At 51.1% G+C, this 12,539-nt stretch overlaps 5 protein-coding genes across 5 annotated transcripts; 2 read left to right on the forward strand and 3 right to left on the reverse strand.

Moving 5' to 3' along the window:
• Nucleotides 1–284: 284 nt before the first annotated feature.
• Nucleotides 285–3,462, reverse strand: MCYG_06225 (cation transport ATPase; the record flags this gene model as incomplete). The annotated part of the gene is made up of 3 exons (XM_002844215.1): nt 285–3,073; nt 3,133–3,201; nt 3,303–3,462. 3 exons carry the CDS (start codon nt 3,460–3,462, stop codon nt 285–287), a joined length of 3,018 nt encoding a protein of 1,005 aa, XP_002844261.1.
• Nucleotides 3,463–4,379: 917 nt separating this feature from the next.
• On the forward strand, nt 4,380–6,338 carry MCYG_06226 (conserved hypothetical protein; the record flags this gene model as incomplete). The annotated part of the gene is made up of 4 exons (XM_002844216.1): nt 4,380–4,893; nt 4,945–5,240; nt 5,291–5,387; nt 5,506–6,338. 4 exons carry the CDS (start codon nt 4,380–4,382, stop codon nt 6,336–6,338), a joined length of 1,740 nt encoding a protein of 579 aa, XP_002844262.1.
• A 108-nt stretch (nt 6,339–6,446) lies between these two features.
• MCYG_06227 (conserved hypothetical protein) lies at nt 6,447–7,410 on the reverse strand (the record flags this gene model as incomplete). Its single annotated transcript, XM_002844217.1, has 2 exons — nt 6,447–7,227; nt 7,295–7,410. The coding sequence occupies 2 exons, from the start codon at nt 7,408–7,410 to the stop codon at nt 6,447–6,449; spliced, it is 897 nt and encodes a 298-aa protein (XP_002844263.1).
• Nucleotides 7,411–7,909: 499 nt separating this feature from the next.
• On the reverse strand, nt 7,910–9,117 carry MCYG_06228 (uncharacterized protein; the record flags this gene model as incomplete). The annotated part of the gene is made up of 2 exons (XM_002844218.1): nt 7,910–8,770; nt 9,055–9,117. The coding sequence occupies 2 exons, from the start codon at nt 9,115–9,117 to the stop codon at nt 7,910–7,912; spliced, it is 924 nt and encodes a 307-aa protein (XP_002844264.1).
• Nucleotides 9,118–10,120: 1,003 nt separating this feature from the next.
• On the forward strand, nt 10,121–11,411 carry MCYG_06229 (eukaryotic translation initiation factor 3 subunit 3; the record flags this gene model as incomplete). The annotated part of the gene is made up of 4 exons (XM_002844219.1): nt 10,121–10,128; nt 10,197–10,236; nt 10,305–10,774; nt 10,832–11,411. The coding sequence occupies 4 exons, from the start codon at nt 10,121–10,123 to the stop codon at nt 11,409–11,411; spliced, it is 1,098 nt and encodes a 365-aa protein (XP_002844265.1).
• Nucleotides 11,412–12,539: the final 1,128 nt, after the last annotated feature.

Here is a 12,539-nt window from a genome sequence, read left to right on the forward strand (position 1 = left end):
AATGGAGCATGGTGGTATGTTGTTTGCTATATATGTTTTACACTGAGAGAATGATGCGCTTCATTATTCGTGTTTACGAGGAAGATCTTCAGTAAGCTCAATATTATTCTCTTCTCAACTGGTATGATCTTCGAAAAGTAATTATAGAAACTATTATGCAGGGAGCATGCAGGTGATCAAATAGCCATATCAACATTCAAATTGTAGCGAAGGATCCCGAACAACGCTTAGGCTCTTCCCACCATGCCTCTTGTTTCTTGAAGACACATCTTCCGGTAGTATATTTAATTGGCAAAAGAGCGTCTGGTCCAGAACATGCTCAGAGCAGCAAGAATAACAGGGAGGACACTGACTATTTCGCCCAAACCCGCATATGCAGGGGGAATACGAACATAGACGAACGCACCAGCGGCCAAAAGGATGGCAAACACATTATACAGGCCTGACCAGATGAAGTTGAATGCGATACGTCTGAAGGAAGCCCTAGACACGTCAAGGAGCAGCACAAGTCCTTCTAGGCCGCTGAGCAGAACCACATCTGCCGTGGCCCTGGTAACGTCGGAAGAGGAACCGATTTGAACGCCAACGTCTGCCTGGGTGATTGCAACAGCGTCGTTGGTACCGTCTCCACAGAAGAGAACAACTTTCTTCTCTTCCATTAGATTGCGGACGTAGGCTTGCTTGTCGGCCGGAGTCTGACGGCCAGCTACGTGTTGGCGAGAGATACCTACAACGGAAGCCATTTCCTCAGCGGCCTTGACTTCGTCTCCGCTGACGATGTGGACTGTTATTCCGCGTTTCTGGAGCTTGCTGATGACGGGGATGGCTTCGGGGCGAGGGTTGTTCTTCAAGCCGAATACTGCGAGAAGCTCCGAGTCTCTGGTGATGCAGAGGGTGGTCATGCCCTGGTTGATGATGCGGGAGACTTGAGGATGGTCCTGAGCCTGGAGCCATCTGGCGTTGCCGGCGCAGAAAGTGGTGCCATCAACAAGGCATTCGACACCTGCACCAGGTATGATGCGGATATTTTCAAGGCGTCGATAGGGTTTGTCTTCGAGATATTTGGCAACGGCTACAGATACGGGATGCTTGTTATCGCGGACCAGGGCGCTTGTGATGGTAAGAGTCTCATCGTCTGCATCAGGTAGCAGGTTGGCTTCCACGACCTCGAGTTCGGCGGTTGTGATGGTTCCTGTCTTGTCGAGGACAACATCACTAACACGGTATGCACGTTCGGTAGACTCAGCGGACTTGATGATAACTCCGCCACGGGCAGCTATGCCACCAGCAACGACCAAGACCATCGGAACAGCTAAGCCAACGGCACACGGACAGGAGACGGCGAAGACGGCAATGGTATAAGTTATGGAAGTGCCGACGGCACCACCAGCGGATTCGTGGCGGACCAAAAGACAGACGAGAAGCCAGACGATCAAGACGATGCAGGCCGCAGCCGTAACAACAGGCACGAACCATCCGGCAACCCTGTCTGCTAGATCTTGCACCTTTGGCTTATGGCTTGAGGCTTCTTCGACCAGGTTTGATATCTCGGCAACAGTGTTCTTGCCAGGCAGACGAGTCAAGAGAGCAGTCAGAGTTCCTGATCCGTTGATGGTACCTGCGATAACCTGTGACCCTTTTTGCTTTAGAACAGGCATACTTTCTCCAGTGAGCATAGATTCATCGACTTCACTGGTTCCATCCACAACCTTTCCATCTGTAGGGACGTTAGAGTGAGGCGAGACAACGAACTTATCGCCAAACTGTAAAAGTCTGGCGTCAATCTCTCTTGTCTGGGTGCCTTCGAGCAGTATAGCAGTAGTAGGCTGTAGAGATCGAGTAGACACGGCCTCTACGGCACGGATACGAGCATAAGCAGCAACCAATCTACCAAACAAGACAAGGGTGATGAGCAAGGTGCTTGTTTCGAAGAACTCGGCTGTCTGAAGAGGTCGGTTTGCCATGGCGAAGCCAAAGGCAACGACAGAATAGACGTATGCAGCAGTGATGCTTATGACGACGAGCATATCCATCTCCACCACACGGCTGTAGATTAGAGAAGAAATGGCCGGTTTGTAGAACTCCGTGATAGCCAGGGCCTGGACGCCCGTGGCCAGGACAAGAGAGACGATGGCCTTGGTACGCATGTCAGTCATGGTATGTCCCCAGGCTAGCACGAGAACTGGGATGGTGAGGACGGCAGCATATGTGGTTTTGAACAGCATCGAGTATAACCGTTTACGCCCCGCGGTGGCAGATGGATCCTTGTGGTTGATGGGAGTAAGGCCAGTGGTGCGGTCCCCCAAGGCATGTATGAGGTCTCTGGGCCCAAGGACAGAGGGATCATAAGCAACACGGACTGTTTTCGCATCAAGGACATCGACCTGGGTGGCTCCGTTGGGTAAGGTATCGACCGTCAGCCCGGTTGAGCCGCCTGGAACGACAAGGTCGACGTGCTGGTCGTCGTTGGAAGACTTTACACAGCGAAAGCCGGTTACCCGATCGACCTTTTCGACCAGAGCGTCGACGCTGATTTCGTTGGTGTTGAGATCAAACTCCGCGTTTCCCAGGACGAAGTTGACTCGCACATTGAAAACGGCTGGTATCTCCTGGAGGGCCTTGGAGAGCTTGTTCCCGCAGCCGGAGCAGGTCATGCCGGTGACTGAGAGGAGAACATGTTCGTGTCCGGCCGACTTTTCAAGGTCAACAACGGCACCTTTGATAACTCCTGTATCTTTACTATGGTCGTGGCCATGGTCGTCAGAGCAGCAGCTTAAGCTGTCCGCTGAAAGTAACCCTTTCTCAGAGCCATGTTCATGTCCGTGGCCATGGTCAGTTCGTTTGGTCCCCGGAATGGCAGCTGAAGAGGTAGCTACAGCAGAAGTCAGCGCGGCGGTAGCCTGTCCGGCGCAGCAAGGAGTGAGGCTGTGGTTAGCAATAACACTCCGACAGATACACTGAGCAGACTCTAAATAAGAGCTGAAGCGCTCAAAAGCCAGACGGAGATGACTGCTGCACGCCACCGGAGCATGTTTCCCGTCATCGTCATGTTCATGGACATGTTCATCGTGTTCTTCGAATCGATCAGTTCTACATCTAACACGGTGAAACAGAGAGAAAAAAAAGCGTTACCAGCAGTTCCCTGGGCGTCATCACAGGCCTTCTGGCACTCGTACGCAGCCAACGACTCGATGCAGGTCTCTACAAGCAGCACGAGTCAGCCTTGTTTTTTTCCTTTTCCTTTTCTCTTTTCTTTTTATATGTAGTTCTGTGGGACAAGAACAAAGAGAAACGCCACTGACCATCACAGCGTTCATCAGCGTCAGGATCGCAGCAGGCGACGGTCTTGGCCGGCGAGGCATCGAGTCGAGCTTCAGCCGCAGCCTGAGAGCAGGACGAGGTGGTCTTCTCGGTCTGTCTCGAGCTGGAGCAGCATCCTGCCTTGTTGTTTCCACAGGCCATGATTTTTGCTAGATGAATCCAGCAGATCCGTAGCAGCCAACTGAGACCAGCAAGTCAAGAAATATCAAGTTGTATAGCCAGAAGGAAGAGAGTTGCAGGGTTGCAGTGAGTGATCCCAGCAGCGCCGTCGTGGTTTTTATATCCTTTTTTTTTTTTCACACTTCTCTTCCTCTTTAGCGAGGCGTAGCTTTGCCTCTTGGGCCCTGAGTTCGCACCAGCGGGAAGATCCGGCTGAGGCTAGAAAAGGAGCCCGGATTTCCCAGCAACGAATGAGGCATCGTTGCCATCCTGTAATAACAAGCACTCTTATACTCTTCTCCTTCTGTTGCTTCATCATGTCCTTCTCGTGCCACGGCATCCGACGGCTGTAACGTCTCGCCTGTGCTGGCCGAGAAGCCTCTCCGTATACCTGCCGGTAAGCAACATACATGCGGTGACAGGCTGATCGCGCATGCCGGCGTCCATCTGGCCCGCCAGCTCAGCAAACTAGCAACAGATAGTCAAGACGGGCTCTGGGACTTTTTTCATCTCCGGTATTTTGCATCCAGGCAGGAAGATCATGAAGAGAAGAAGAAAAAGAAGAAGAAACCGAAGTTTTTTATATATCAAGAACTGCGAGGACCTTGCGAGCATCTTTAGTCATCCGGAAGTAGGTAGACGACAGCTAATAGTGGAAGTAGAGTATAGAGTAGATAACAATAGTAGAAGACTATCTATATGCCGGTTGACGATGTCTATACGAGCCAAGGACACAGCCACTGGAAGCCTGCGTGCTTTCTCAGCTGTGCATGAGCAGAGACGCCGGGGGCTTTTATACCGAAGACGCTAGTTTGAGTATATACATGGTCAGAGATCCCGAACTTCCCTTGAGAGCGGAAGAGTTTGCCTGTTAACTGGCCAACAGCAGGATGGCCGGCATGTCATCGTCCTCAGAGACGGCATCTCTGTCCAAGCCGGCAGCCACAGGCAAACAGTGCCATACCTGTCGCAAGAGAAGGGTCCGCTGTGACTCAGCTGAGCCAGCATGCCAAAAGTGCCGTGACAAGGGGATCGAGTGTCTGGGATACGGCAAGCAGAAGCCGTTGGTCTGGCTGGAGGGCGGCGGAAACCAGAATCAGTATCTCAAGGAGGCCTCGTTGCCCGTTAGGGAGCGCAAGAGCAGGAAGAAGGGCAGGCCCAGGCTGATAGTGGCGAGTGACGATACTTCTGCTTCGTCTACGGCATCTACTACTGCATCTACTACTAGATCTACCGCTTCTAACGTCTCCGCCTCGGCTTCTACTGCATCAACGTCTCCGTCTCCCCGGCAGGTCACTCCGGAAGAAGATGACAGGGTGGTCAAGCTCGACCAGGCTGCCGGTCATATACCGGAGACCATGATGTTCTCCTATCCAGCAGAGATCCAGAAGGTCGTCAGAACCATATGGTACTGTAAGTATATATATATAAATGCTTCAATGAAAGGGTACTGACTGTGTGTAGATGAACATGAACTGGCCCCTGACCTGGACCCCATCAACCATCTCTCCTTTGTCGAGGCAGAGGATCCCACGGCCTGGCAGGATGATCTGGCTTCTATCCTCTGGCACATCCTCATCTGTGCTGTGGACACACACAAAGCCATACGCACCCAGCCGGACGACCAGGTTGAGATTAGCAGATCGGTCTACAGGTCCAAGTCGCAGACCTTTATGAGACTGAATAAGAACCTGGCCGATCCAAAGACCCGGATCAGCGATGTCACCCTCGTCGGCGTCTTGACGCTGTTTCTAGCAGAGGTATGTCCTCTATCCAAGATGTAGCATACACAAAGCTGACAGCTTGACAGACACAACTGTCGGCCGTGGGCTCGTGGAAGACGCACTTCGAAGGCGCCTGCCACATCATCCGCCTTCGCGGCGGTGTCAAAACGATTGCTCGTCATAGTGCGCCTCTAAACGGCCTACTCACCTACTTCATGGTGTAAGTGATTCTGTACAGGAAGCAAGGGGCGAAGCTGACTGTGGATCAGAACCGACGTGCTGAGCTTTACAGCTATATCAGCATCCCTGCCCATCCTCGACACGAGGAGACAACTCGAATACGTCGAGATCATCTCTGACGTCTATCAAAACGGGTCCGGAACATGCATTCCGTGTCCCAACGAGCTATTCGACGCCATCATCCAGATCAACCATCTCCGAGCCTTGTCGGAAAACGCCATCGTAGAAGTCGGCCAGGAAGACGGCTCAACGGCCAGCTTCAAAGCAGCTGTCCATGCCGTCTTGGAGAAGATCCTTTCCTTCCCCATCGCCTCTTGGGCAGACCAGATGGATGACCGGTGCAGCCAGCAGCCCGCCTCCTTCACGAGATCGGACCCCAAGAAGGCCTATCTCCGCCCTACCCGTGACGACTGGGTTCACATAGCTAGCGTCTACCATGCTGCTACTGCAATATACTGCATCCGGAGCCTGGCACTGGATCTAGACGAGTTACTGCATGTCTCGTTCATGGTCGATCAGCCTATACCCCCCTCCTATGTGTCCACGTCCGACGTCCTGCTCGTAGCCAAGAAGATCCTCTTCGATAGACTGCGGGAAATCCTCGTGACGGTCACCGATCCCCGCAAGTCGTTTATCAAAGTGCTGGTTTGGCCGATGTTTGTCGCCGGTGTTGAGGCTGCGGTGGACCCGGAGGCTGGGGAGATCAGGACGCTTCTTGAGTCAGTCTTGCGGCGTCTGTGCCGGTCACTGGGGACGCTGAGTATCTGTGGCTTGCGCAATTTCCTGATGGCGTTGTGGGATCATGTAGGCCAGATAGATGGTTACGAGCAGCATCTGTGGCCGTGGAGCGAGTTGCTTATGCTCTCTCCCGGTCGAAGCATCTTCTTCATGTAAGGCTTTTTTGCAAATATACCCGATGACTCGTTTATTTAGAAGTACTCTTTTGCATAGCTTCTTTTAGACTGTATATATCAGCCGATATAAAAATTATAATAACCCATTCTACAACTTCATATCCTGCAGTTCCTTGATAGCGGTGGAAATGACGGCTGCAACCTCCTTCCCGCTCGTCCACATCCCATCATGAGTATCGACCATATCCTCGATAATCTTCACCCTTCTCTCCTTTCCGGCTTCTGCAGCAGCAGCCCAGGGGGCCAGAGCCTCCTTCATCGGCGCCAGCTGGTTTCCAGGCAGTGCCTCGTCGTTGACCGATCTCGCCACAACTGCCAGGCGGCCGTTCTTCCAGCTGTCCACTACACCGCCGGCCGTGACATCCATAGCAGGCGAGGCCAGACGCCAGGTATCTTCACCACCAAATGCATCGGCAATAAACTCCCGGTATGCAGGCACATGGGCCATCGTCTCTACCAGCAAAGGCATGTGAGTGACACCCGCCACGCATACGATCGCCACCGGCCTCACGACCTCCTCTGCACGCAGCACACGATCCATCACCACCTGGAAGGACATCGTGCCTCCACAGCTATGCCCGATGAGAACATACCGTTCGCCAAACGCATACTTCTCCTGCAGCAGAGCCAGCGCCTTTTGAACATCAGTGATATGCTCTGGACGTTTAGCGTTTCTGTACTCGCGCGCATCAACCGAACCAGCATCCTGAGGGAAGTTCGGATGAGGCGACAGGCGATAGTCGATGGACGCAATGCCAGCTATGCTGCGAGTGACCTCAGTATTGCTTCCGGCCAGCAAGTTATCCTGCGTGGCCTTGAACGAGGGTGCCAGAATGTCTGGATCACGCCATGCGCCTCCGTGTATATACCTGTTTGCGTCCTGGTCAGCCTGTCTATCCAAGTGGCAAGAGAATTACGGGAAGAGGGGCCCCATACACTATCCAGAACCCAGACTCGACTGGAGCCGGAGAAGGTGGTATATGAACGTAGACGTTCTGGAGATAGTGGTCTCCATAAGTGTATTTTTCGTAGCAAGACTCCACAGCCGCCATTATGGACTCTTTTCTAAACTGTAGAAGAGATGCTTTCTTATGAAGTGTAGGAGAGATGGGCTGAATTCTCTCTTCTGCCCTTCCTTCAGCCCGAGATGGACGAGCTATTTAACTGTCCTTGCCCCTCCTCCTTCGTACATAGTGCGGGCTTACACCCATGCCCGGTCGTTTAAGCCGGTCGTTTAAGCCGGTCGTGTTAAGAATCGTCAGCGCAAGAGATGCAGCCGGGTTGACTTCTGCATGCATGTCCAAACCCGTCAGTTTAGCCCGTGGGCCAATTTAGATGGGTTTGTAATAGAGACTCCAGACTCCAGGTTCTAATATGTTCTATATGCAAAGTAGATTGTAGACATTTGTGGGCATCCATGCAAGTGATTTGAATATGAACCAACAACTTTTCATTAACTGTACGCCTGACAGGCGGTTCTTTACATACATTATATTCTCCGATTAAAAGTAATAAGAATATTAAAACGGAAGAGAGGATCTGTTAGATCTTTCAAAAGCTCCTGGTTGTCATTCTCCTTCGAGGAGCGCAGTTCTTCACTGTCAACTTGCCATCTGCAAACGTCTGTGCCTCACAGTTCCTGGAGCGGCAGTTGGTATCGACGCGGCATGGCCATCCCGTAAAACCCTCCTGGCCGTGGAGCGTGGAGTCAAAGACACAAAGGCCGGCTCTGCATCTGAGGTGTTCATCTTCAACCTTCACCTCTCCCTCTCCGCTCTGGCTACCAGTGGCAGCGCCGGGCTCACGAGACTCACTTTTATCAACCTCAAATTGCTCCTTGATTAGCTCGGCCACCTCGCTCAGCAGATTCTGGGCAACGGTCGACTTCCGGATCCCGCAGTCGGAGTCCATCGAGCAGAACTGCCCAAACTTGGACTCGTGTGGCTTCCCGCACACCCGCGGAGTCTTCTCGAGCGTAGGAAGCCAGTCTATAATTTCTTCATACCGGCAGACCTCCCCTTCCTTGCAGTCCGTGTCGTCGCCGCAGACAACTCCCAGGATACGGCACCGGCCCTTGAGACATACGCCGCCCCAGCACTCGGCGTTGTTGGCGCATATTTCATTTTCACTGCTTTTGGGTTTCTTGCAGACTGTGTCGCAGTATCGATTGGCATGGCAGGGCTTGTCAGCCGAGCAGGCTTCTCCAGTCTTTGCAAATGGCACACACTGGTTCTTTATGCAAGTGGTACTTCCGCCGCACGTCCCTTGGAGTACACTCTGTAGTTTACCACCTTTGATTTCCCTCTTTAAACCACATTCTGCGGCCAGACCGGCGGAGGCAGTAGTATGGTGAGAGAGGGCGCGAGGAGGGAGAGCTTCATGGTAGATAAATGGGGTATTAGCTGTGAATGGCTAAAGAACGAAGTAGTTGGTGTGATGAGAAGTGATTCCCGCGTGTCGGTGGTAGATGTGAATGGGATGTGCCGCTGGATGATATGAACAACGAGCATTCGAACAGCGGATGATGGCCCTCTCTTATATACCCTTCCAGGCAAGACGCCAGCCCTCCCGTGTATCCGTCCCCCTTCTCAGATCGCCCGCTCAATCCAGTCGGGCTCTGCTCTACTGGCCGCATGACTTGTGTCTTTGCTCTCACACGGAGTTCGATCACCAGCACGTCAATCATCTTCTCATACGATCGTCGCCGTCAATTCCCAGGCATTGGCTCCTATGGCAGATCGTGATGCGATGCAGACCATTAGAAGGCAGTTCCAAATTTTGAGTCTCAATAGGAGATGGAGATCAGCTCTATTTTACAAACACATTGCGCCACGTGGTTGCAGAGAGGTAGCATGAGGCAAGCATAGGGTATGAGTTGACGAGCTAGATGAAGATCAGATATCAAGTGATAAGGCGCCTCAGCGGAATTTCCATACTGCTATGTAGATGTGTTGATAAATGCGTTGAGGCTTTCGTGGTATTGTGGTTGAGCCAGCTTTACTCCTTGCTAGCGTTTCACAGAGAAAGTGACAACTACACGAGGGTCAACCTAATAATTGTGTTGGCATGCAGTCTTCCTGATATTGGTGTCTGGGGCTGAAGAGTGGTAAAGCAGGTATCAACATCCATCAACACCAATCATATCAATCTGCATGTCAACAGAATGACGTAGGGCAGCTCGATAACGTGTCCTCACTAGCTACACAGACATGATATATCAGAGCTCGCGCGGTCACTGCTCAATGCTCAGCGTAACGTTCGAAATGTATTCGTGGTTTCTTGTATCTACTGCTATGTACATAGTATGTAAGTTGGATCCGTGGATGGACCGAGGTCATGGCGGAAGAATGTATTTCCGCACCGACTGCGGATCAATAGTTGACCCGACCGGCGCACCGCGTTCCCCATCACAGTAGCTTTGTTTATAAACTTATTATATATATTTATTTATTATATCTATTAAAATATAGAGATATATATATTACATTTAGCAGATCTCTCCATTGTACAATATTTACTGTATTTACTGAATAGAATTAAGAATTAAGACTTTTTACAGCAAGAAAAAAAGTCACGCTTATCTAAGCAAGATCCTGCTAGTCTATTTTCAGTTTAGCGACTTATTTTGGTTCGCTTTTTTTTTTTTTTTTTGCTTCACACAAAAAGATGACGAAGAGACGAGGAGGAAGAGCTTGAGATACCAATTTGACCGCCTAGAAGACCATTTAAACAGCATATTCTTCGTGAACTGTATCCGTAATCATGGCAGAGTATGTACATTTTCTTTTCTCCGGTTTTATTCTGGTTAGAGCAGGGGCTGACTGGTTGAATCAAATAGAAAAGATGTCCCGCTGAAGACGGTCCAGGTGGACGCGCTGGTATGCAATGATATATGATATACATGGCTATGGGTTGGTATCAGTGGTACTGATGTGTTGCTGCGCAGGTTGTCATGAAGATAATCAAGCATTGCACCCAGACATTCCCAACGACCGCCACAGGGTCCTTGGTTGGAATGGATGTCAAGGGAAACTTGGAAGTCACCAATTCGTTCCCCTTCCCGATAGTCGACCTCCCGCCAGACTCGCATCTGGATATATCGCCCTCGAACACGGCTGCCGCCGCTCCCAGGGCCAAGTCGAATGTGGCATACCAGGCTGAGATGATCCGGATGCTGAGAGAAGTCAACATCGACGCCAACAATGTGGGGTACTACACGAGTGCGAACATGGGCAACTTTTTGAACCTGAACGTCATTGAGAACCAGTACTTTTACCAAAAGGAGATGAACGAGACCGCCATCACGCTTGTTCACGACGTCAGCCGCAGTTCTCAGGGACCTCTCAGTCTGCGGGCCTTCAGGCTGTCCCCACAGTTCATGACAGCCTTCAAGGAAAACAAGTTCACCGCCGACAAGTACGTTTATCAAGACATTTCTTATGCATTTTATTTTAGGCTCTAACAACCGTATAGCCTCCAGAAATCCAACCTCAGACACAACGACATCTTCGTCGAGCTACCGGTGAAGATCCACAACTCACACCTTCTCACCACCTACCTGCACCAGATCCCCTCTTCCGCACCCACCGACGAACTCGACCTGCCACCGTCCCTCTCGGCGCTGCTGTCCAGCCCCCTGGCCAACCCGCCAATGCACACTCCCAACTTCGACAACCTGTCTCTCAATATCGACCCCTTCCTCGAAAAGAACTGTGACCTGCTGCTCGAGAGCATAGAAACGCACCATACCGAGAACAACAACTTCCAGTACTACCAGCGCGCCCTGGCCCGTGAACAGACAAAGATCGCTGCCTGGCAGGCGAAACGCAAGGCCGAGAACGTTAGCCGGGCACAGTTGAAGCAGCCTCTGCTGGCCGAGGACGAGTGGCAGCGACTGTTCAAGCTTCCCCAGGAACCAAGCAGACTGGAGAGTATGCTGAACACCTGCCAGGCGGAGCAATACTCGAGACAGATCGATGGCTTTGTGGCAGCCACCACGGGCAAGATGTTTGGTGTCCGAGGCAACCTTCTCCCCAACGACTCTCAGTCCTGATTCTCTCTCTCTTTTTTCCTTCTTCTCTTATCTTTCTCTCCTATGATATGATATATTCCTTCTTCTTTTTTATTAAGGGAACCCCTTATTATCTGGTTGAATCATGACAGGCGTCCGGTGGTTGGATCTGGTACATTTCCTCCCTTATAAGAGTCATCTTTTTCTTCTTCTCTCCTTCTTCTCCTCCCGACTACATATGTAATTGGCAATGAGCGGAATCGACGCATCAACTACCGACCATACCCTTCTATCCCCGTCCTTGTATATACTCGTAGTCTCCGCGATACGAAGTGCATCCGGTCAAGGTTTTCCGTCTGGCGGACCCTCCCCTTACTATGCATCATGTGCTGGCCGCTGGTGACCGGGGCGGATCTGAATCTCTTCCCGGCTGTTTCACAGATGCATCGTTCTCCTGTACGCATGCCCAACCCGACCCTTTCATACATCCATACCTACATACATCATACATGCAGCATCCATCTTCTTCTTCTCCATCAACTTCTTCCTTGCTGGGTTTTTTCCCTGCCTCTTCAAATGAGCGGTGTGTCACGTGATAACCTGGGATCCCGAAACGTTCTTTTTTTTATTTACAAATAAAACAACAAGAAAACAGCCAAAAAAAACAATCTACAACGAACAGAACGAACAGGACGAACAAAAAACAAATAAGACAATAATGTGACTCGACTGAGCTAGAGGAACAATAGTAAGAATAATACATCGAGTCTTGTCGGCTCCTGCGCACTTTGTTGTTGTTGCGCGCCCTGTCTTAACTTCCAAGAGGTTGAACTGCAGGTAAACCCCCCGCCATATCCATGATTCGCTATTGCTAATACCAATCGCAGGTTCTCTCTATCCTGTGCCTCGCATTCTCTTTGTGCTGGCAACTCTTTTTCCCGCCTCTCGCCATTGCTCGACGCCTTGGATGCTGCAGCCCTAACTGAAAGCTGCGTCGCCTTCTGTGATTCGACACTAGAGGCCGGCTGAGTCCCGCGCATTTATCTTTTTTTTTTTTTTTTTAGGTTAACCAGTTTTTTTGGGCCTTTGCTCATCTTACTTATTTATCGAACTTCCCCGGCCAGCATCGAAAGAGGAGAGACGAGTATACATCTCTCTGGATCTTCTCGG

The sequence above is a fragment of the Microsporum canis genome, genomic scaffold (assembly GCF_000151145.1).
Source record: "Microsporum canis CBS 113480 supercont1.6 genomic scaffold, whole genome shotgun sequence".
Lineage (NCBI taxonomy): Eukaryota > Fungi > Ascomycota > Eurotiomycetes > Onygenales > Arthrodermataceae > Microsporum > Microsporum canis.